Here is a 24,966-nt window from a genome sequence, read left to right on the forward strand (position 1 = left end):
TGGGGCAGATGTATTAAGCCTGGTGAAGAGATAAACTGGAGATAAATTGGAAGGAGATAACGCACCTGCCAATCAGATCCCAACTGTCATATCTCAAACACAGCTGATTGGCTGGTGCATTAACTCTTCCAAGTTATCTCCACTTTATCTCCAGTTTATCTCTTCTCCAGGCTTAATACATCTGCCCCACTGTTTCCACGTTAGGAAGTGTAGATTGCCGTCCTACATAGAGAGTGCATAGTAGACACTGACGGAGATTGTCGAGCCTAGAGGGTGATTTCTCTATCCAGTTTTCAAATGAAGCATTCTAATTGGCCCGTCTTTAAGTTATCATTAAATAACAAATCATTTTGCATTGTTTACCTCCAATTTATCAGCGTTTGCTTGATTGTGCCGCAGGGATAGACTTCCCTTTGTGATGGACAGCAAATGACACACATTCACAAATGGTACAGCTTACCATTGCTGTAGCTTTATTCATCAGAAATGGTAGCTAATGCTATCTAATGATGCCATTTGTTTCCCTAGCCAAGCTCTGAATAGCTAAACTTTAAGTACGGTAGCTTAATAAATTAGGGTAATTTTGCCTTCCGCATTCTGATTTATGACAATGGCAGTATTCGCTATTAACTAAGTAAACATCAGAGAAAGCGATAATTTTTCATATGGCAGAGGTTTAATGAATACAAATGATCAAAATTGTACTTTGTTGACAACCAGCACCTATAAAAAAAAAAGTTTACAGACCCTAGGCCCGTCGTATGCACATTGGCAACAGTACTGTGTAAAATACTGGCTTCTGTTGGCTGCATCGGCTGCAGCCTATAGAAGCTGCATAGGGCTGAATGGTAAGGCAGGAAGTTTCTTCCTACAGTTCCAGAGGGAGGAAACACCTCCCAATGGGACTGCCTGTCATGCAGGTGACTGACAGGAAGGACTTTGAATAGGAAGTCACTGCCAGCCATAATGAAGTCAGGGCAGACTGCATTTGGCTTCACTAAGGATGAGCAGGGTGGTGGACTTTACTGAGGGGGGGTTCCTGCAGTCCTGCAGCCAGCTCATAGGGAAGTCTGCTGCTGTTTTCACTAGATTTCAGGTTTGATAGGCCCCTAAAGCTAGGTACACACCTAGAGATTGGACAAATCTGTTAAATTAAATGGATTTAACAAAATTGTGTCAACAACTAGTATCTGATTTACAGTGTTTGAGAGCAAATGGTTGATTGCCATATGCTTCTATACATTACTAGACTTTTGTTCCCACCAGACAGGTTGGACAAATACATTTTAAGAGCTTGCTCCTTCAGAACATTATCTTAAGCTGAGTTGGTAAGACACCTTGCCAAGTTCCATGTTCCAGATTTTTACAAAGAAGAGTTTCCTATTTTGACCATGAAACACACATTGGCGACTATTATTATTATTATTATTATTATTATTAATAAGTAACTTTTATAGCATTGACCTTATCCTCTTTGGGATTTTCCTTATACAGTATGGCCGTATTCTCAAAATGAGTTCATACTATCTATAGAGTGTTAATACAGAAGTAGACCAGCCAATAAATACACATTTTTATCTTGATCTTTTATGTCAGGGTCATACATTTCGTAACTGACTTGCCTGAGGAAGAGAACAGGGTGTTCTAGACACATGTAGCGAGACTGGAGAAGAGGAGTACATGTCTGCTTTTCCCTGTTTTTACTTTGATATACTTTCGTCCCAAATGTATGTGTACATTGTTCAATGAAATAGAAATGAAATATATAATTTATACATATCCTCCAAACCTTTTCTTACTGTCATTTTTTCCTACATCGAGAATATAAATAAATGTCCAAAGCGACATTTAACTTTGGAATAAGTAAAAGTGATATTTTTTTTTTCGGAAAAACAGATTACAATATTTTGTGCAAGATTATTAAAATCGCTCTAAAACTTTACACCAGTTATACACTATGGTATATATTCAATTGATGCCGGATCCATTCCGAAATTCTTTTGATGGAATGGATCTGGCATCCATTATTCAATGCAGTAGCCAAATCCGGATGTCGGATTTGGACACTAATTGATGCTCACCCAGTCAGCGTGGGGACCGCATTGGCGGGAGGCGTCACGATTGCCTGGGTGACACTGATAACGTTTCCAGATCCCTGGGATCCCTATGTCACAGTCCCAGATCCTAGGAATCCCTGTGACACGGCCTGCACCTCCTCCCTCCCTCCCTCCCTCCCTCCCCTCCGCCACCTCCCTCCCCTCCTCTCCGGCTCATACCCCCTCATCCCCTGGTACCTAAAGCAGGGGCAGGGTAGCATTAGCCGGTCCACTCGGAGCCAGCGCTGTGCATATATAATGAGCCGGACGCTCATTACTAGAGACAGGATTATATGCATTTGCATATGCATTTGCATATTTTGCCCATTCTCACTGTTTATTGCATATTTTAACTAAAATCTAGTGATGGTGCATATTTTAGGCCCCACCCTCTTCCCACCCGCGAGTTACAGCACTGCTTTGCCCTGCTGCTGCTGGCCAGGTAGTGGTAGAGTGTGCAGGCTGGGGCAATATGTGTGCAGTGTGGGGGACCTTGGATGTACGCTATGTCTGACACTGCTCTAGGCTGCCAATCCATGTTGATAAAAGTCAGTCGGGGCTGATGCCATTACGAAGCTCCTAAACCTTTGCCTGCCCCTGGCCTGGGACTTTACACCAAGAGACAGACTTCTGCAGCAGATGAGGCGGACGGAAGGGTTGTGACATCACACGGCACGGAGGAAATGCAGTGTCACAGTGACTATGCGGTGCAGGGAGGAAGCCTTCCACTGCGCCACCCTCACACGCTATGCTGCCATTTGATCCATCGGTGCTGGAGATGAGGGTCCGTGTAGTTGATGCAAGAAGAGCTTTGGACGCTGGAGTCTGCTGTAGCAGCCAGGAAGGAAAAAAATCCTGTGTACAGCACTAGACTATTTTTGGGGTTTATTTGCAACTAATTGTATGCTGATTTTTAAATAAATAAGTTAAAAATTCCTTTTTTTTTATTATTTAATGTAGCATATTTTAACACTTTTTATGCATATTTTAAGTATTTTTCATGCATATTTGCATGCATATGTCAAGCTTCTTATGTTGCATATAATCCTGTCTCTACTCATTACATATGCACATATTTAATGAGCTGTCAGCTCATTAAATATGCACGGCGATGGGGACCAATAGTGCTCACTGCTGCCTGGGTACCATTTCAGACCCATTCAGACCGCAAAAAAAACAGGTCTGAAACGGGTAGGACCAGTTATTTTAAAACGGTAAATTCACTCTGGACCTTTCAGACCGCACATACAGATGTAGCGGGATTGATCTTTGCAGGTGATGGCGATGGCGTCGCCATCGCCATCCCCTGCCCCGCCGCCATCTGTATGCCGGAAGGGGACGGTGCTGCCCTCAGTCGCCCGGTGCCCACACCGGGCGATCGCACACCCCCCCCCCCGCAGTGCCTTGGGTCCCCCCCAGCCCCCTCGAGCGGGAGGCGGACAGTATTGCGTCCGCCTCGCCGCCCGGATACTAAGACGAGCGTGCGCGGGGGACGCACGCGCGTCTCAGTCAGATAGAGGCGCCGTGTTGCTGGCGATCCGCCAGCAGCATGCTGCTGGCGGATCGCCAGCAACAACAAGGCCAGATTCATCTGTATTACCTTTTTGAAAAGGTAAAAAAACGGCAATATACCAGTTAATATGTGCGGTCTGAAAGGGGCATTTCTGATTCTCTCATGCCATTAAATTTCACCCATCGTTTCCTTTACTGTATCATTATATTTGTTTGTAATGCCTACATTTGATATCCAAATTAAAATCATAAAAAAAAAAAATCATACAAAGGGGCATATCAAAGCTTGGAGAGAGATAATGTACCAGCCCATCAGCTCCTGAATGTCATTTTTCAAACACAGCCTGTAAAGGTACAGTTACAAGCTGATTGGTTGGTACAATAATATTTGGCGTACTGGTACTTATAAAAGCAAAATCGGATGGTTTTCAGCCGCATTCTATCCCAAAGCACGGCCTCGCAGCATCGAAATCGCATAGTAAAGTAGAATGTGCAGGCGAGACTATATAGTACAGATCTGTACTATATAGTCTAAATTGAATGTACTATATAGTCTAAATCGACGTAAGATTTGATCCCGATTCGATCCCGATCGAATCAATTTTTATACTAAATTTATTTGGTACTTGTGTAGTTTCACGGCGCCACGCTGCGGGCTCGGTGGCTCACTACGCTCGCCATGCTATCTAAAATCAACTCCATGCCAACATGGATAGTGGGGGTATGAACTATCCATGTTGGCATGGAGTTAAGTTAGTTTATTTTAGATAGTTTGCCGAGCGTAGAATCCGGAAGCTGGCGCTGTGAAACTACACAAGTACCCTTTATTTCACTGTGTGTACACTACTTTACTCTGCACTTTATCTCTCTCTAAGCTTTCATACATATGCCCCAAAGCAACATGAAAGAACAACTGTTCTATAACCCCCAAAATCAGAGGCTATGAATTGATTCAGATTTGTGGGGGATTTTGGAAACATACCCAAAATATTCTACATAATAAATTGTTTATTTTCCAAACAGATATGTGTAACAAGTTCTGACAACTTTAATAGATAAAATAGCTCACAGCCACATGGCTACAAAGTGTGGACTCAGTAAAGATTGTAAATAAAGAAAAAACATTTGAAAGATAAACTTAACCAAAGTCACAAAAGTAAGGACTACACACAGGGCTGGTGCTAGGGTGTCCGGCGCCCTCCTGCAAACCATAAATTTTGCGGCCTTTCACATTGCCATTGCAACAAGCTGCAGCCCGATTGTGGGAGCGTATGCAACATACGATCCTATGGAGGATCTCGGGTGCATGTACATGTATGCATACACCATCTCATTGCTGTGTCTGCAAAATGTTGCAGGCACTAAAGGTGCCCATACATGCTGCGAGAATCGCATACGTTATGGGCTAGATAGCATCGCATCGCATGCATGCAATGTGTGTGCGATGCGATCCGAAAGGTCAGTCCCGGGCCCCACAATTACTAGTGGCGACCCTGCATGGTTTGCCCATTTTGAAAACAAATCTGTAGTGCGATCAGATCTGAATAAGGGCCAAAGTATATATAAACATATAAACAATATCTATACACAATATAGAGCAAATATGAGTCTGTTGACACAGAAGAGGGATGTTTATCACCTACAAGTCCTGTGAAGAGCCCTTGTTTTTGTGGAACAGCTCGTCAACCCCTATTTACAGCCCTGGGCATGTGTAATAAATGGTGACTTAGGGGGTTATTCTACTGCACTCTTTCTGACAAAACCCTTCTTAGATGGACAAAACCATGTGCACTGCAGGTGGGGCAGATGTAACTTGTGCAGAGAGAATAAGTTTGTCCTAGTTGCAAAGGAGGGCGAGAACACGTATATATCTCAGAACTCAGCCATAGAACTCAGCCATAGAAGTGATATCAACGGTTTTCAATTAACTGATTAAACTTTCAGGGGAGGAGAGTTGCCCCCTTGAGAGCAGGAGCCCGGTGGCAGATGACTCCATTGACTCCCAAAGTTCTACCTCTGACATGGAGCTGCCCCTCTAGTGCAAAAATACAACACCAGCCAGAATGGATTTATTTTTAATCTGCACTTAGTTAATGCATTTGTGTCTTACAATGATGGCAGATACAAACAGCACACAGTAAAGAACATTTATAGGCATTTGGATCTTCATAATAACAAGAAACAGTCTTTAACAATGAATTGTAGAAATATAAAGAAACCATTTATAGTAACTGTACATGTAATGGACAAACACTGAGCATCTGGACCAGGTGCTAGGGCTCTTTCTATGTGAGTATGGCAGTATACACAGCAAAAGCAGCATCATATAAAGAGGCAGATTTAAGAGCTATTCAATTAGTAATCTATTTCCCTGTATGGTAGCCCATAAATGCTGGGTTGAGTGCACGGAACCTATGAGTAACAATGCACTGTAGAAGTACCAGGGGGTCCACGCATGGCTGAGTGGCAGTAATTGAGTGGTTTCTGGCAGACTTGCAGCTAATTGAATATGCCCCAAATAAATATTGGTCCTTCTTACATTAGCAAACTGTCTATATACCTAAGCTTGGTTCTGTTTGTGGTCTCATCTTGGACTGTGTTGTGATATGTGAAGGTTTATCACTGTTTCAGTTTCTCATAGCTTATAAAAAGAGTTTTAATAATCATTAACGATCTAAAAATTGTGAATTAACCAACATTTTTGGCAACTAGTGGTGCTCTAGAGCCACCATATAAAAATTTTGAACTATTCTGGAGTAAAATGCTTAAATTGCTGCAACTAAAAGTAAAGTCTCTCCCAACGTTGCTCTTAGCATTTCCTAAAATTTACAATTAGTTAGCAGTGCTCCTCCTAGTACATGTAGGGAGCAACATTCTATGATTTTCTGCAGTTTACAGGCCGAATTCAATTAGCAGAAAATTGGCTATAATCTACCGACCATTTTTACCGTTTTTATTGCAGATTTTTTGTAGCATAAACTAACTTTTTGCAGGTATGTGCCTGCTGGCAATTCGTCTTTTTTAATTACAAATTTGCAAAAACAGGACTACCGCAAAAAATGTTGCCAGCAGGGTACAATAGGTAAATCTGCCTGTTCCTTCCCCCAAAAAGGTAACGTAACATCGGATAACAACATAAAAGTATTTTGGGTACATAAATTGGGTGCTGCAATTAAATTGGGGGTACCTAAAAATGAGTATACTGTATGGATATATACCCCTCCCCCCAAAAAAAGGTTACTCCCACTTACAAGCATAAGAATACCTTTTCCAGATATAAAGACCCTCAATATACCTGTCCCATATCTTATACCCCAGTTTCTATCATTTTGCACTTTTTTTTAACCCAAAAATGACTGGTCACTATTGCCCAATTAAAAAGATTTAAAAACTTCTAAGTGCCTAATTAGTCATTTAAGGGGGTCTCCCAGGGATTGTGAACCAAAGCCAATATTTTTAACCTAAAATATGGATTTTTCCCAATTTCATCAACTATTCAGAGGTGCATAATTGAAATTTGAAGTAAAATTACCGCAAATCCATACTCATGGTAAGTTTGACTTTTCGCAGATGATTGAATTCGGCCCTCTTTCTGTACCTCACCCCAACTACTGGGATATTTACCAGACTAAACTATTTATGAGTTTGGTTATTCTAAACCGGGTGCTATAAAATTTGGTTGTTGACTATTAAAATTGTAGTGTTCAAGTCATCAGATAAATATACGTAATAAAACAAATACAGTAAGGACAAAATTAAGTATACAAAAATTGCCAACCAACAAATGGAGTATAGCTTAATCCACAATAGCATCACTGAAACCACCATAAACGTGTGGCGTCCTAACATCCCCTAAGTGTTAACCCATGGACATATTAGGTATTTTCTTTATTAAGGCGACCTCGGCTCTGTAATATGACATCACTACATACACACTGGAAGTAGCAAATAGTGTTGTAGGATGCATCGACACAATCAAATGCAGCATTTATAAAGGATATTTATATATAGTTTGAACGCATCATTTAGAAAAATTCAGACGTCTTGTCCTGACTCACGAAGCAAAGATAAAACCACACGGTCATTTAAAAAAAAACTGAGACTATTTACAATTTCAATAATTTAGTCGGAAAAACTGCCCCTACATACATATAGGAGGATGGATAGGGGGACCGGTAGCTGTTATGTTCAGGCGAGAAAACAAAATGCACTTTTTTAAACCCCAAAGAACAAAAACATTTAGCAGTTTTTGGTACTAACTTGTCACAAAACACAAAGGATGAAAGACAAATAAAATAATGGGGGTCTTGAGATGTACATAGGATCTTGAGATGCATACTCCTTTTGAAGGATGGTCACCAACCGTAGGACTTCAGTGTTCACATGCTTAACTATTGTCAAACTGATTCCTCTGCAGCCAAAGTCTGTAGCTTCCAGTCCATGGAGTATGGAGAACCACTGGTGGAAGCGGCGTTATGTTAGGAGTTTCTCTTAAAGTTCCTGGTTAAATAAAACCATCATCTTCATATCTGAGCTGGAAGAGTCTCCTCAGTGGAGGTAGGTTGGATGATTCCATCGATACCATGGTCTGCGCCCAGAAATCCAAACATAATTCCGGAAAAGAAATAACAAGAACAAATTTTATTGGTAAAGATGTTTTCCTTCCACCCAATACAGAGCCCTTTCTAATATTTCTCTGACATAATTTTATTGTGACTGTGGAGTAGGTGTAATAGCCTATAACAGTGGTTCCCAAACTTATTTGAATGGAGTTTCAGTATTTGTTTTACGGCACCCCTAGGCCTGAGGTTAATTAAATATTAAATTAAGTAAATTGTGTTTATATGTCATCCTTAGGGTCAGATATGAGGTAAGTGACATGAATTGTTTCTGTGAGTCCCCATATTGGAAAATAGTGGTTTTGCATATTAAATTGACCATAAATAAATGTAATTGGTTCTGGACCACAACCTAAGGCACCCTTGCAAGTGTCCTGAGGCACCCCTGGGTGCCACGGAACACAGTTTGGGAACCACTGGCCTATGACATGCACTGGTGGGTTCCATGCAATGTTTTAAAGAGGCAATTTTAAAAAGCAAAACCAAACTGGGTTTAGCCTTTTTAATGATTGCGCCTTTCAATCATTAGGCAGACTTTCCAGGAACTTGCTGATCTATTTTACATTTACCCCAGTTTGAGTTAGATAGCATTGGTGACCATAATGGTCAGTGTGTATTTGTACTAAACCAGGTGATATGGTGCATATATGTCTCTGTGTGGGTTAGCCTCAGTTCACAATTACACAAATGCTCCCTTACTGTACTCAGGGGAGTTCCGAAAAAGCATCTTTCAGCTGTGCCTAACTACATCTTCAAGAATGTGCTTGGTTGGCTCTTATGTGCCAAAGAAGAAGCTTAACCTCACCCAGACGAACTGTAGCTGGAGGTGTTGACATTGGGCTTGGAACTGTTAAGGGAGATTCCAGGACTGCTGGAGTGGAGACCCGAGCTTGGAGATGATGGTCCACTGGAATTCCCAGGAGAACAAGAGGAGGTCACTGTAACATACAGTAAGAAGTAATTAGTGCGCACATTCTATCCACATTTATTCCCGCCATGCCATCATACACCGTTGCTACTGTAGGCTGTTACTGAACACAAGGGTGTAGAGCTCTTCGCCAGGCTCCAGGTAATGTATGGGGGGTGTGGCCTAAAAAGGGGGCATGTCCAAGTCCCCTAAAATAATAGAATGTAACAAATGAGTACCATGCTCAACAGGTGGAATCATTCTACTGCAGGGGGAAGGGGAGCGGGAGGGAACGGCTTTGCTCTTGGTGATGAGCAGACATCTGGCAATCTGGTTAGGTGTTGCGTAGTAGGATTTCCTTTCTATGAATGAATCATAATACGTTGAATGCAAGTAGCTTTGATAAAGGCTTTCTATACACTTGTGTATATACTTCTGAACTCTGTAGCACCCACCACAGCAATTATGGAACAGGAATTACCAGCTTCTGATAAGTCCTTAATTGGTTCCGATTAATATATAAATATATGCAACACATAATGAATAGATATTAATAGCAGAACAACATAATAATGAGTAATTTTGTGTGCCGCATTTCATAACTTGTCACACCTTTATTCTGCAATGGTTGGAAAGTGGAATTAGAGATTGGGAGCGCTCATTATTAACAAAACATAATATTGGGTCACTACAGTGCAGTAACTGCTGGTGGTTATTTCCTCTATGCACTATGCACATGTCCTTTACCTTAGGGTAAATGCTGCAAACCACATGTACAGTATGCAAACTCAGCTCAAAGTCCAGCTATTAAGTACGATGTATGCAGTGTCAGACTAGGGCACGAAGAGCCCAGCGGGGAAATGCAGTGGTAGGAGGCCCATGTTTAGGGGTGTGGCCAATAGCTAAAGTGGTTGTGGCCAGCTGCCACAAAGGCTTGGCTAACCAATAAAGTGCACGGTCTGGGCCCCTTGATAAATGTTTATAGTAAATACTGCCAGTGCATACATGATAATGTAACAAGGCTAATAACAGGAATGCACTGTAGAGCAGGGCGCAGGGTGGGAGTAAGCCCTCGGGTGGCCCAGGGCACCCAAGACAGGCCTCCCACTCCTCTAATCACCCCATTCAACTCTGCTCCACACCACAGCCCCTTAACAGCACTGGCTGCCGGAGACAGGAGCCATCAGAGGAGAGATGGGGGGGGGGGGAGACCCTGCAAAGACTGCAGGCTGCTGGGGATGGAGGGTCACAATGGTGGCGGCTGTGCAAAACCTGATCTCTAGAGCAGGAGGTGGGCCACCACGGCAGATGGAGAGATAAAGTGGATGTAGATAAAATGCCAGCTCTCAACTGCCAGTTTTCAAACATGGTCTGTAATATGACAGTTGGAGGCTGATTGGCTAGTTCTTTCATTCTCTCTCTCTCTCTGTCTCCAAGGTTAAGGGGCCCATTTATCAAACCATATTTGCGGCTAAATCCCCGAAAACACCAGTTTTCGGGGTTTAGCCACAAATATTAAGTATCTCCTAAATGTGTCAAAGGGGGACCGCAGCAGGAATCTCCGATCCTTTCTACGCTCCCCCCTGCACCGCTGCTGGCCGCATCCCCCATAGGTTTCTATGGGGGATGCGAAGCTGCCCAATGTATTAACTTCGGGCAGCCCAGCTTCGCATCCCTGGGCTATCGCCATTCTGGGATGGCGATAGCCCATTGTAGCCTATGGCTACAGGATCGCACTGCCGAGCGGGGCAGTGCGGTCACAGGGGTCGGCGGGGGTCAGCGCATAACCGTGCATGCGCAGACCCCCCGGCTTCCGGGTCAGGGCTTCGCAGCAACGGGCTCCTTTCGGAGCCATGTCCTGCGCCCTTTTAATTATACATTCAGGCGGTGTACTTCAACACCGCAATGCGATGTCTGGCGATGCCACTGCGCCGGCATCGCAATATGTTGATAAATGCGCCCCTTAGTACATATACCCCTAAGGAGGAAATGTATTATATCTTCTTATTAGTGGAGAATTGGACCCACAGAGAAGCTGCCCATATCCCCCAATCAGGTTCTAGATAGCATTTACTAAAGTATATTGTATAAAATGTTAGCAAAGAGCTGATTTGTTGCTATGGGGAATTTCACTTCTCCACACACTGGAAGATTTTATACATTTCCCCCTTAATGTGAAAAATAACAGTGTGCTTCGAGATTAGGCACGGGTGACTCAGACAAGCATGGGGGTGCCAGTGGTGAGTGAGACTCAAGGGCTAGTGTCACTGTAGAAGAAGCAAAAAGCCAACTTCACTAATGCTGGCCATACACCTAAAGATTTATTGTCCGATCTGTCTGGTTGGAACAAAAATCTGGTAATGTCCGAATGACTGCTGTTGTCAGTTTTCCAGCACTTTGGGTGAGATTTAATAGGATGAGAGATTCAGAAAGTGAGAGATGTGGGGAGAAATATCCAGTTTTTTTTAAAGCGGCAATCATTTACACTGCAAAACCAGTGTGATTTTGCAGTGTAAATGATTGCCACTTTAAAAAAACTGGAGATTTCTCCCCAAATCTCTCACTTTCTGAATCTCTCATCCTATTAAATCTCACCCTTTGTATCAAATGGTCAACTGTCATTTGCTCCCATAAATTACCAGATTTTTCTTCCAACCAGCCAGATCGGGCAATAAATGTTTAGGTGTATGGCCAGCTTAAGGCTGCAAATCTAATGGATCAAAATGTTATGAGTGACTATTTCATACTAGATGAAGGTCTTCTAGAAAACCCTGGTTCACATGAATCACATGAAATAAGACAATAGATTAATGTTTCTTCTTACCTGTGCTGGTCATTGTACTGTGCACCGGAGTAATAGCCAAAGACCCCAAAGATCCGGATGTTGGCACCTTGTACAGAACAGCAAGTAATAAATGTTACTAGCATGTTCCACTTAAAAGGGTGCAAATTTTTACACTGCATTTGAGATTTCAGCTTGAACACACCCCACCCATCCCACCTGCAGTGCAGCATGGTTTTGCCTATTTTGAGCACAAATTTGTCTGGCGATCAGGCTAGAATTAGGCCCATTATATCAATAAAAAATCCTACTGAATGTATGTCTTGCACAAGTGCAGTATGAAAAGGACCTGTCCTTTCCCAGCTCTTAGTAAATATATGTATACAGCACCTGCAGCATAAACTTGCAAGTCAAGAGGCGCAGTTGTGTTCAGAAAGTTAATTAATAGAGTACAATTCTTTAGCAATATATAGACTTATTGAAAACGATTCATAAAACAGAGCATATATTAATATTTTTTGAAGTGCCCTTCGCATCAAATTCATTAAACAGACATAACAAGGCCCCAATGATCTCACGTTCTCTCCTGTTATTCCCAATCTCTCTGCAATCAGACGTCCAATCCTAACATCCCACTGAGACGGCAGTTATAAAATAGACAATAATGGTACTATTATCCATGATCCATAGCTTGTTTTGCCTGGGCTTGAATACCCACGAAATTAAATAAGATGGGAGTTCTATTTCAGATGAGATTATGGACAACCAATCAGATACTATCTATTATCTTCTAGAAGGTGCTAAGTCAATAAGAAGTAGATTCTGATTGGTTGCCATAGTAACATCCCATGTGATTAGAACTCCCATCTTAGTAAATTTCTCCCAAAGAGTGCAACCCTCAGCTTTCTATAAGAAAGCATCCGGGGTCTTCCCAATTTCCCCCAGTGTGCTAGTTCTGGTTAATTATTTTGGAATTGATATTTGTTTTAGTGGTGGACTAAAGAATCCAGCAAGCTCTGAAATGTCTAAATTATTTGTATATGCAGATCCAGAACCGCAATTGCCAGAATGGCCTGTTGGGACTGTCAATACCTAATTTCTCCCAACATATAATTTCCATAAATCATAATTATAATCATGCCCACTAAATTAATATAGTCTGAGATAAATATCATTCATATCTCATAAGTAAGGAAAAGATCGAATATTAATTTACATATTTTTAGATATAACATAATGTCATGTTTGGACTCAAAATGTGCGAAATTATAATAACTGTCAGATGACAGTTATTAGAATTCCATATCACATTGCAGAGAAATATTACAGTGGATATTGTTAGTAGTAGCATATTCTTAAACCAGCATTAGAAATGAAGTCATTAGCATTCCCTTACACCAGTAAGTCAGCCAGGAAATACAGTATCAGGGGGCGTGTCTATAAGCTAATGAAAGGAGTTGAATGAATAGATTCTCCCCTCCCCCGAGAGCTCTCTTGAAAAAGCAAGATAGGAACAAACACTCACTTGCTGGTCGATCAGGACACAGAGAGCATGGGTCTGGCTTCACCGGGAGGCTCCTTCCATAACATATGGATTTGGATGTGATGGGTAACTATGTATCATCTAACTGAATTGTGTACTAGGACCCCGGTTACGGATATGGATTATGCAAGAGAGTTTAATAATAGTTAACTTCCATTTTTAGTTGTCCATAGAGATAAACACATGTGCATAGGCCCAGCGTATGTTTACCGATGGTTTGGACAAAGAAAGCTTCTGTCTGTAGTTAAGAATGATTCATGGATTGTATTGTGGTTCACAATAGCTATATAGCAGCAGCAGTCGGTAGATATACATATGGGTATGTGTAGCTGTTATGATTTGTGAGCAAGGATATGTTTAAATTGGTAGAGATAGCTGTGTACGTTTACATGTGGACAAAGTGTAGGCCTAGAATCAATTGTAGACATGTGCTCAGGCTCAGGCCTGCAGTGTGGCTTTTGTGTAGTTAATCGGTTAACATTTATGTGTGGACTGGCCCTTGTGTGTCCTAGTTTTGATTGCAAGCTGTTTGTGCCTGTAGATTGTATAGATTGGTTTGTGTAAGGATAAGCTGTAGTGATTGTACTGGTTTGGGCATGGTGGAATGCTGAGACTGTGTGGGCAGAATGTGTGAACATGTGCTGTGAGGGTAGTCCCTATTGTCTGGATTCTTTGCAATGGAAGTGTGTGTGTCTGCGCCCCAGGAATGGATTAGCCCTGAGTGGTTTCTATTGAAGCAGTGTGAACGCTTTGTGTAATATCCAGATAGAATATCTAGATAAACTATCGGATAAATCCAATTTATATGTTAACAAATGTTGATAGCGTGATGCTCGGATGGTGTGTGTGTAATAGCTGGGGATGTGAGTATGATATAGCAAGGCCATAGATTGTATGGGCCTGTTAGGTGTTCTGTACAGAGAAGTACATTGTAGCTTAAATGATATTCAATTGTGTATGCTGCAGGTAAAGTGTGTTTGGTGAAAGTGCAAGTTATATGATAGTTGTGAGTATTGCATGATGCAAGCTAGAGGTTAAATTTGGAATAAATGTTGTGGAAAGGAATTATGAACATACAGTCAGTACATGTGATTGCCAGGCGGAAGTTATTAGTCTTTTGTTAAGGTTTCCTTTGTGTGCCATGTAGTGGAAGCTAAGATGGCCGACAGTTACCATAAGATGTTTGAATGCCATGCGGCGGTATTCTAAAATGGCGGACACAAAGACTTGGTATCACAAAATGGCTGCTTCTTCATAAGCCACGCCCCCTCCCAGCACTGTAATACACATACACATTATTTAACACTGAGGTTAGCTTTAATTAAGGATGCTGGAATATATAAACGTTATCATGTATAAATACCTGTATTGTTATATTTTGTAATCCATGATACAGTTTCATCAGTTTACATTCATAAATAATATTCATTGGTTATAATTCTGGACATTCGCTTATTGATTGCGTGCGACATGAATAAATTAGATAGACTTTGCATATATAAATAAATGTACTTCAATAGATGGGGCCTCAGTCCGGGGATTAAGCATTTGACAATGTGCAGATATGCGCAGGGTTGCGAATATCGGCAGGTGTGGGATCATCTACCAGAAAGGAAGAAAAAGTTTTTTTTTATTTTTTTTCTGGTGCATTTTGTGTGTGTTTCCATATTACTGCCGGTTAGGGGCCTGTGTTGGATCTGTAGTATTACAAAGCTCTAATTTGAACTTTGGGACAAAAGGAAAAAACATTTATTTATATTTAAATATCAAGATGCAATTCTATAAGTATATATTTGTTATAATAATTTGTTTTCTCACACGCAATGTTATCTCCTTTTGATGTTTATCTTTTAAATAATAGTCAGATATGATTGGCAAGGGCTGTTTCAGGTTGAATTGTTTTTTTTTAAATTTGAATTGTTTTATAAGCAGTGCAAATTTTAAATAAATGCACATCTTTTATAATTGCAGCAGAAGCGGATTATAAGGGAATAATGTATAGCCATAAATTGCAGGTGTTTTACTGCAAACCATCTCAACCTGAGAAAGCCATATGTATAATTGTATGTTGCAAAGAACTCTGGGTAAAAATGCTATTTTCTACTAAATAAATTTATTTTATTTTTAGTATATCTTTCAACATATGGTAATGAGAATAATAGGACAGTGTTAAGAGTGTTTAATGGTAAACTTTCATTCCCATAATTGATAGGATTGAGTCATAAGTATTTAAACTTTAGAAAGATAAAAGCAGAGAGAGATAAAATACCAGTTGAGAAAAAAAATCAAGTATAGTTAAAAATCAACAAATTCCAAGCAGTATGAAATTTGAATGTTACTCTAAAGTATTAAACCTGAAACTGAAAGTAATTATTACCAAGTTATGATATATAACATTTTTCTTTTTTTTATTTCAGGCTAAAAGACAGATTTTCTCCTAAGCATATAATACAGCAAAGAAAAAGATTCTTAACTTTTAAAAAAGGGCCAGCTAGAGGGTATTTAGATGTAAATTAAGGTGTTGAGACAATAGATTGAACCTGGAAACTTAGACAAAGAACTTCTTTTAGAAAGGGGGCATTTGAATAGGATTGATTTATTTGTTTTTTTTTCTCTCAGCAGCAACTGTAGTATTGAATAGGCTCAATAGACAGAATATATCTTTTTGTAACTATTGTGATCTTTACCCCAAACGTATAGGTGCAGGAAAAACTGTAAGAGGTATTGTACTGTGTGGAGTTTGTACCTGTTAAGAGTAAAATTGCATTTGTTTTCCCATGTGAATATGAGATATCTACAGTATTGTAAGAGGTGTTAAATTCATAGTGCCATATCCGTGCTAACCACAAATGTTATAGAAAGAGTGTGCTATTGGGATTTCTTGAAGAATTAAGTTAAATACAAGTGCAAATAGGTTTGCAAAGTATACAAAAGAAGGCGGGACTCGGACACATGGGTGTCAACGTCTGCCGCTCGGTGAGACACTGTTTGCGTGACGGACACATGTGCGGGCACATGTGATTGCCTAGGTACGCTGTACAGGTAAATGCCCAAGGATGGGTAGTGATACTTAATTGAGTGATAATTATAAATTCATACATATTGAGTAAGACTCCTGTTGAGTTACAAACAGGATTCTTTTATTATTGTTCAAAATTCAAGAAATTCAAGTAGCATTGATTAAATTCCCATTGATAGTCAAGGGAACACTCGTGTGACATCCAGTAGAAGAGCTACAGCCTAGGAAAATTTTCTGTACAGAAATATTTCAAGTTTAAGCATAAGACCGTAAGATGTATAGCGCCCAGTGTGAAACATAACTGAGGCGAACGGGTGTGTGACGGCACGACTCAGCGCAGTGTAGTCCAGTGTAGGACAGTCCAGTTAGGACCGGGTTCACGTGACGACGTGCCCATAGGAACTGCCCCTTCAGTGGAATTTATTCCGCTAGGAGGGTACAAGAAGATATATCGGAACGCACTTGTTTCCGATTAGCTACTTTAGTAATCCGATTTTTGGGGGTATAGGAAAACAAGTTTGCTATACCCTGGAAAAATTGTGCCGCATCAAGCAAGTTGGCTAGAAGTTCGCTGCTAGTTGAGAGCTTGGTGATTGAGTAACATTACCTCGCATTGTGGGCTCTTCGCTTGATTGCGTCGAAGTGTCGCTGTGTGGAGAAGTGAGTGTTTGGGGAGCTCTCAGATAATTAATAACCCACCGATTATCTATTAAGCTGTGAACGTTTATTCCTGTAATTATGGGTAATAACGGGTCACGCTGTGATAACGTGCATGTTAGGGAGGAAGCAAGCCAGCCAAAAGGAATGGCTGCTTTTATTAAGTGCTGTGAGCACGGTGAACGAGCAGTTGTTTGCCAAATGAAAAAGGAATACACAGGCAGCAAGTTTAGAATTTCCCAGTGTTGATAGCTTTGAACCGGATGAATTACACAATAAGAATTGAAAATTATGTCCGCTCTCATCAACGCGAGGTGAGAAGAGGCATAGTGTTTGTTTAAAACTGTGGTATAGGAAGAGGCAATAGGAAAAGTGATGTTAAATGTGCAATTAGACTGTTAATGCGGAATAGCAATACTCCCCCCATTCATATATATAATGGGACCAGTTATTCTAAAGTGTCTGATGTAATTGTGAAACTGACTAACCTATACCCTGTGTCAACTCCTTGTTAAGGATTAGTAAGTGTTGACGCAATATTCAAGACAGCTGTCATCTCCGAGACGAGAGAAGTCAAATGTAAGGCGGAGTCAAACAGCCAGAGAGGATGCTGTTTGTTTTTCCCAAGTGGTAAGAGAAGGTACAGTTGACGCCAAATTGACAGCTGGAGAAGTAGGTATACTGGTTTCACATTGACTCAGGTAATAAGTATTAAGGTAACAAGATAAATTGAGAATGCCAAAATTGTATTTGAAATTAATTACATCCCCAGGTTAATAACTGCTGTAGGTATAGAGAAGCAGAGATGTCGCACAAATGAAGAATGGTAACTAGAAAGACGCCTAGACTTTCTTTCTCATCTTTTAGCAAATAGATTAAAGATTTAAACGTAGAACACAATATTACAGCAAACACATGAAGGTTTAGACTATGGTAAGACATACAGGTATAGAACACGAGGAAAGGTAGAGAACAAGATAACATGTTCTACTCAAAGGAGTACTGCATACGATCCGCCCTCGGTACCAGGGTAATGACGTATAAGGAAATTTGATTTTGAAACATGCTTGTTCATTACATGACATATAGTTCCCATGACACATATGTATGTAAACACATAGATATAGGGAAGTGGTTAAAGGTTAATAGCCACCTAGTGGTGACTTGTATGTGAGGTAATTGTCAGTCCAGGTTCTTAGTAAGGTGAGGTAACTTGTATGTGAGGTAATTGTCAGTCCAGGTCAGGTAAGGAGAAATGGAAGTTAATGGTTAGTTTATACGTACTCTCTTTTGGTTGTTTGATTGTCATTGTTTGTTTTGAATGGTTCTCAGAATCAGACATATGTCATGTAAGGTGTCTAACGATTTGTTTTTCTTTGTGTTGTTTAGTAAGCCGGAAAGAGCTGTGATTGGACCCGGTCAAATGTGACGCATTGGATTTGGAAACCCCTGTTGCTCCTAATTGCATGGAGAGCGTATGGACCTAACATTGAAAAAGTTTCATCCCCTAGACAACGAGATATATATATATATTGGTGTTTTTTTTAAATGAGATTTAAAAATCTCAAGATATTGATAGTGTTAGGTCCAGATGTCAAGTAACTGATAGTCCCTAGTGATTAGACAGAGAAGAGGAAAATGAGAGATTGAATATTCTGAATATCTCAGATTTCCTCTAGTCACATTTTTCCGAAGAAGAACACAGATTATCTGGCTCAGAAAATTGTATTTGTAAATATATGGAGTGATATAGAGGTTAAATTGAAAGAGGTTTGGTAGTACAGGGTAGAAATACCCTTAAGTAAATTAGAGCGCCACCTAGTGTCAAAAGACAGTAAGGCGAGGGTTAAACTATAGCACTCTAGAGTGTAGAAGCTTCACAGATGTGGGAGGCGGGATATTTCTAACGCTTGGGAAGTTCTTTCTGTTTATGTCTCTGCAGGGAAACAAGTCGACGACAGAACTATCGGAAGTCTACAAGTGGATCGGATGGAATACAAGAAGCCAAGGATGGTAGGGAAAATAGGTAGAAATGCAAAAATATTGATACTTCTTTTTCCTACAGATGCAATGGAGAGGGAGAGACGAGCCCAGCAGTAGACAGATGATGGTCCTCGAGATGACGACTTGGATACCGACAGATGACTAGACAGGAACCCAGCTAGAAAGCCCCAAGAGCCGACGAACTACACAAGCCGACCAAGAGAATGATGACCCCTAGACGACCCCACGTCGTGATGAGCAGAAGACCCACTAGAGACTTTTTTTTCCTTTGGCCCTTAGTTTTAATGTCAAGAGACACTAGGAATGACCCAAAAGGGCGTAGAAGGTTTTTTACCCTGGGACCCTATTCAGGTTTTTTTAATCCCCTACTGCCCAAGGAGAAATGACTGTTCTCCACTCTTTCAGGAAATCTTTATAATACTCTGTTAAATTGTTTTTGTTATGTTGTTCATCAATGTTTCCCCAGCATCCTTTGTAGGACATATTAAGGTTGTACAACCCTGTACACCCTGCGGTAGGTTACACAACACCTATGCAGGAACACTACACCCACATAGACTACACATACACTCCCCAAATGTATCATTCAGTCGTGTGTGTCTGGGCTGTGGCCCTACAACTATTGTGAGGTCATAGTCTGGACATGCCGGCGTTAAGTAAATGCCCTCCCCCATTTATTATTAATCTCGGATTAAGCCATTGCGCAAAAATGATACATCCCCTTCTTTCTACACATACACATAAGTTCCACCCTTTAAAAATCTTTTTTTTATCAATGAAAAATATTTTTTATGAAAAATATTGAAATTTTATGAATTATGAAAATTAATGCGGAAATTATGCATTATTAATGTGACAGTTATTATAATCTGTCAAATGGGCGACTGTCAATACCTAATTTCTCCCAACATATAATTTCCATAAATCATAATTATAATCATGCCCACTAAATTAATATAGTCTGAGATAAATATCATTCATATCTCATAAGTAAGGAAAAGATCGAATATTAATTTACATATTTTTAGATATAACATAATGTCATGTTTGGACTCAAAATGTGCGAAATTATAATAACTGTCAGATGACAGTTATTAGAATTCCATATCACATTGCAGAGAAATATTACAGTGGATATTGTTAGTAGTAGCATATTCTTAAACCAGCATTAGAAATGAAGTCATTAGCATTCCCTTACACCAGTAAGTCAGCCAGGAAATACAGTATCAGGGGGCGTGTCTATAAGCTAATGAAAGGAGTTGAATGAATAGATTCTCCCCTCCCCCGAGAGCTCTCTTGAAAAAGCAAGATAGGAACAAACACTCACTTGCTGGTCGATCAGGACACAGAGAGCATGGGTCTGGCTTCACCGGGAGGCTCCTTCCATAACATATGGATTTGGATGTGATGGGTAACTATGTATCATCTAACTGAATTGTGTACTAGGACCCCGGTTACGGATATGGATTATGCAAGAGAGTTTAATAATAGTTAACTTCCATTTTTAGTTGTCCATAGAGATAAACACATGTGCATAGGCCCAGCGTATGTTTACCGATGGTTTGGACAAAGAAAGCTTCTGTCTGTAGTTAAGAATGATTCATGGATTGTATTGTGGTTCACAATAGCTATATAGCAGCAGCAGTCGGTAGATATACATATGGGTATGTGTAGCTGTTATGATTTGTGAGCAAGGATATGTTTAAATTGGTAGAGATAGCTGTGTACGTTTACATGTGGACAAAGTGTAGGCCTAGAATCAATTGTAGACATGTGCTCAGGCTCAGGCCTGCAGTGTGGCTTTTGTGTAGTTAATCGGTTAACATTTATGTGTGGACTGGCCCTTGTGTGTCCTAGTTTTGATTGCAAGCTGTTTGTGCCTGTAGATTGTATAGATTGGTTTGTGTAAGGATAAGCTGTAGTGATTGTACTGGTTTGGGCATGGTGGAATGCTGAGACTGTGTGGGCAGAATGTGTGAACATGTGCTGTGAGGGTAGTCCCTATTGTCTGGATTCTTTGCAATGGAAGTGTGTGTGTCTGCGCCCCAGGAATGGATTAGCCCTGAGTGGTTTCTATTGAAGCAGTGTGAACGCTTTGTGTAATATCCAGATAGAATATCTAGATAAACTATCGGATAAATCCAATTTATATGTTAACAAATGTTGATAGCGTGATGCTCGGATGGTGTGTGTGTAATAGCTGGGGATGTGAGTATGATATAGCAAGGCCATAGATTGTATGGGCCTGTTAGGTGTTCTGTACAGAGAAGTACATTGTAGCTTAAATGATATTCAATTGTGTATGCTGCAGGTAAAGTGTGTTTGGTGAAAGTGCAAGTTATATGATAGTTGTGAGTATTGCATGATGCAAGCTAGAGGTTAAATTTGGAATAAATGTTGTGGAAAGGAATTATGAACATACAGTCAGTACATGTGATTGCCAGGCGGAAGTTATTAGTCTTTTGTTAAGGTTTCCTTTGTGTGCCATGTAGTGGAAGCTAAGATGGCCGACAGTTACCATAAGATGTTTGAATGCCATGCGGCGGTATTCTAAAATGGCGGACACAAAGACTTGGTATCACAAAATGGCTGCTTCTTCATAAGCCACGCCCCCTCCCAGCACTGTAATACACATACACATTATTTAACACTGAGGTTAGCTTTAATTAAGGATGCTGGAATATATAAACGTTATCATGTATAAATACCTGTATTGTTATATTTTGTAATCCATGATACAGTTTCATCAGTTTACATTCATAAATAATATTCATTGGTTATAATTCTGGACATTCGCTTATTGATTGCGTGCGACATGAATAAATTAGATAGACTTTGCATATATAAATAAATGTACTTCAATAGGACTTACAAACGGACCATGACCAGGAGGGACTTATAAAGGGCTTTATTTGTTACGTACGCACTGCAAAGGTTGGTTGTCATCAGCATGGACACCAGGCCGTAACGACGCTCTACACGTGTTTGATTAGAGGAAGGCTCTCACCATTCTTGAGTTGTAGATTGGCGACTTCAGCGGCAAGTTAATTGGGCAGTTAATCCGTTTCTCTTTCTGTCGCCGGTTACAAAACCAAACTCGCACCACTTCTTTTTCCATTGCCAGCTGCTCTGCTATCATGCTGATCTCCTCGGAGCTGGGCTTGGGGTTCTGTGAGAGATAATACACCATGTATTGTACATACAGGCTCAGGAACAAGTAACGACATGCACAGTAATAGCACTGGGACAAAGCAAAACATTACTCTTACGTCTTGGAAGCGCTTCTCCAAAGTCAGACGTATGTTAGTTTCTATACTTGTCCTTTTCTTCCTCTTACGCCCAAACAACTCGCTTAATTGTGGATATGTAGTGTTGGGTGTTAAGGCAGAATCTGATGGGGACGTTTCTAAAAAAAGTATAAGAACCAGGTGTGTTAATCAAATGACATATCCTAAAACATATGCCTGTATGTAACTAAGGGGTGACTTGACTTAAGCTTCATAATATACAGAGGTGATGTTGCCTATAGCAACCAATCAGATAATGTCTATCATTTTCTATTGCGCACTAGAAAGTGTTAGACAGAATTTAAATGGTTGCTATGGGCAACTCTTCATGTTTAGAAGCTTTAGTAAATGTACCCCTAACCTGTGTTATATATTACAGTTCCACGCCACCCCCCACCCCCTCCCACAAGAGATAAGGCAACAACACGAAAGAGACCGTAAATGTAGGAACCTGCTAAATACGTCCCGTAGAACTGTAATATTTATTGTGATATCGGGTTCGGCATGATTTTCTGACAGTTCAAATACAGACGGCCAAAAACCACCATTGGCCAATGGTGACGACACCGACATGTTCAAAATGCCAACATTTATTATGCCAAGATGGTCAAACTGCAGTCATAGACCAAAATGCCGACATTTGAATGAAGACGGATCAAAAAAGTCAACATGTGTTTTTTTTCCGGGTGTCTATGTTGACATAGGTTGACATGGACCCCGTATAAGTGTATGGTGTATATGCTGCGCTCAGCACACTATTATGATCTAACTCTGCGCCCACTTGTATTGGGAAGAAAGAACAAGTCGGTTTCAAAGAAGAAATCATGAAAAACTCATGTCAAATTTTTGACCTGTTAACATTTTAAATATCTGCATTTTGACCTATCGCCGTTTTGACCATGTTGGCATCATGAATGTCGGCATTTTGACTGTACATTGACAGCATCCCATGATATCTATGTTAAACACGAATTGATGTTGTCATATAGGCAACTATAGGAAAAAGATTTTGCTACCGTATATGTATCTGTACAGCGTGACTTCCTACCGTATATGTATCTGTACAGCGTGACTTCCTACCGTATATGTATCTGTACAGCGTGACTTACTACCGTATATATGTATCTGTACAGCGTGACTTCCTACCGTATATGTATCTGTACAGCGTGACCTCCTACCGTATATGTATCTGTACAGCGTGACCTCCTACCGTATATGTATCTGTACAGCGTGACTTCCTACCGTATATGTATCTGTACAGCGTGACCTCCTACCATATATGTATCTGTACAGCGTGAACTCCTACCATATATGTATCTGTACAGCGTGACCTCCTACTGTATATGTACAGCGTGAACTCCTACTGTATATGTATCTGTACAGCATGACCTCCTACCATATATGTATCTGTACAGCGTGACCTCCTACAGTATATATGTATCTGTACAGCATGACCTCCTACCCTATATGTACCTTTTCAATGTGACCTCCTACCTTATATGTATCTGTACAGCGTGACCTCCTACCGTATATGTATCTGTACAGCGTGACCTCCTACCATATATGTATCTGTACAGCATGACCTCCTACCGTATATGTATCTGTACAGTGTGATCTCCTACTGTATATGTATCTGTACAACATGACCTCCTACCGTATATATGTATCTGTACAGCGTGACCTCCTACCATATATGTATCTGTACATCGTGACCTCCTACCGTATATGTATCTGTACAGCGTGACCTCCTACCATATATGTATCTGTACAGCATGACCTCCTACCGTATATGTATCTGTACAGTGTGATCTCCTACCATATATGTATCTGTACAGCGTGACCTCCTACCATATATGTATCTGTACAACATGACCTCCTACCATATATGTATCTATACAGTGTGATCTCCTACCATATATGTATCTGTACAGCGTGACCTCCTACCATATATGTATCTGTACAGCATGACCTCCTACCGTATATGTATCTGTACAGTGTGATCTCCTACCATATATGTATCTGTACAGCATGACCTCCTACCGTATATGTATCTGTACAGCGTGACCTCCTACCATATATGTATCTGTACAGTGTGACCTCCTACCATATATGTATCTGTACAGCGTGACCTCCTACCATATATGTATCTGTACAGCGTGACCTCCTACCATATATGTATCTGTACAGCATGACCTCCTACCGTATGTATCTGTACAACATGATCTCCTACTGTATATGTATCTGTACAACATGATCTCCTACTGTATATGTATCTATACAACATGATCTCCTACCGTATATATGTATCTGTACAGCGTGACCTCCTACCTGCATCGCTAAGCCATTTCTCCAGCAGAGGTTTGAGCTTGCACATGTTTTTGAAGCTCAGGTTAAGAGCTTCGAATCGTGATATGGTTGTTTGGCTGAAATCGTTCCCGTACAGTTTCCCCATAGCCAGGCCGACATCCCCCTGATGGGAACAGAACAAGACACACGCAAGCATCAATATTTTGCCCATGACATTTTTTACGTGTTCATAA

General features: G+C 40.6%; 1 protein-coding gene across 1 annotated transcript in view; it reads right to left on the reverse strand.

The window, feature by feature from the left end:
* Positions 1–5,730: 5,730 nt before the first annotated feature.
* POU2F3 (POU class 2 homeobox 3) overlaps positions 5,731–24,966 on the reverse strand; it is a 98,695-nt gene continuing 79,459 nt past the window's right edge. Inside the window, exons 8-13 of the mRNA XM_083161883.1 lie at positions 24,755–24,896; positions 22,409–22,545; positions 22,147–22,308; positions 11,959–12,025; positions 9,033–9,165; positions 5,731–8,196 (exon numbers count right to left, since the gene is read on the reverse strand). Of these exons, the coding sequence (XP_083018009.1) occupies positions 8,157–8,196; positions 9,033–9,165; positions 11,959–12,025; positions 22,147–22,308; positions 22,409–22,545; positions 24,755–24,896 (681 nt within the window). The 3' untranslated portion in view covers positions 5,731–8,156. The remainder of the gene's footprint in view (positions 8,197–9,032; positions 9,166–11,958; positions 12,026–22,146; positions 22,309–22,408; positions 22,546–24,754; positions 24,897–24,966) is intronic.

The sequence above is a fragment of the Crinia signifera genome, chromosome 19 (assembly GCF_055691185.1).
Source record: "Crinia signifera chromosome 19, ASM5569118v1, whole genome shotgun sequence".
Lineage (NCBI taxonomy): Eukaryota > Metazoa > Chordata > Amphibia > Anura > Myobatrachidae > Crinia > Crinia signifera.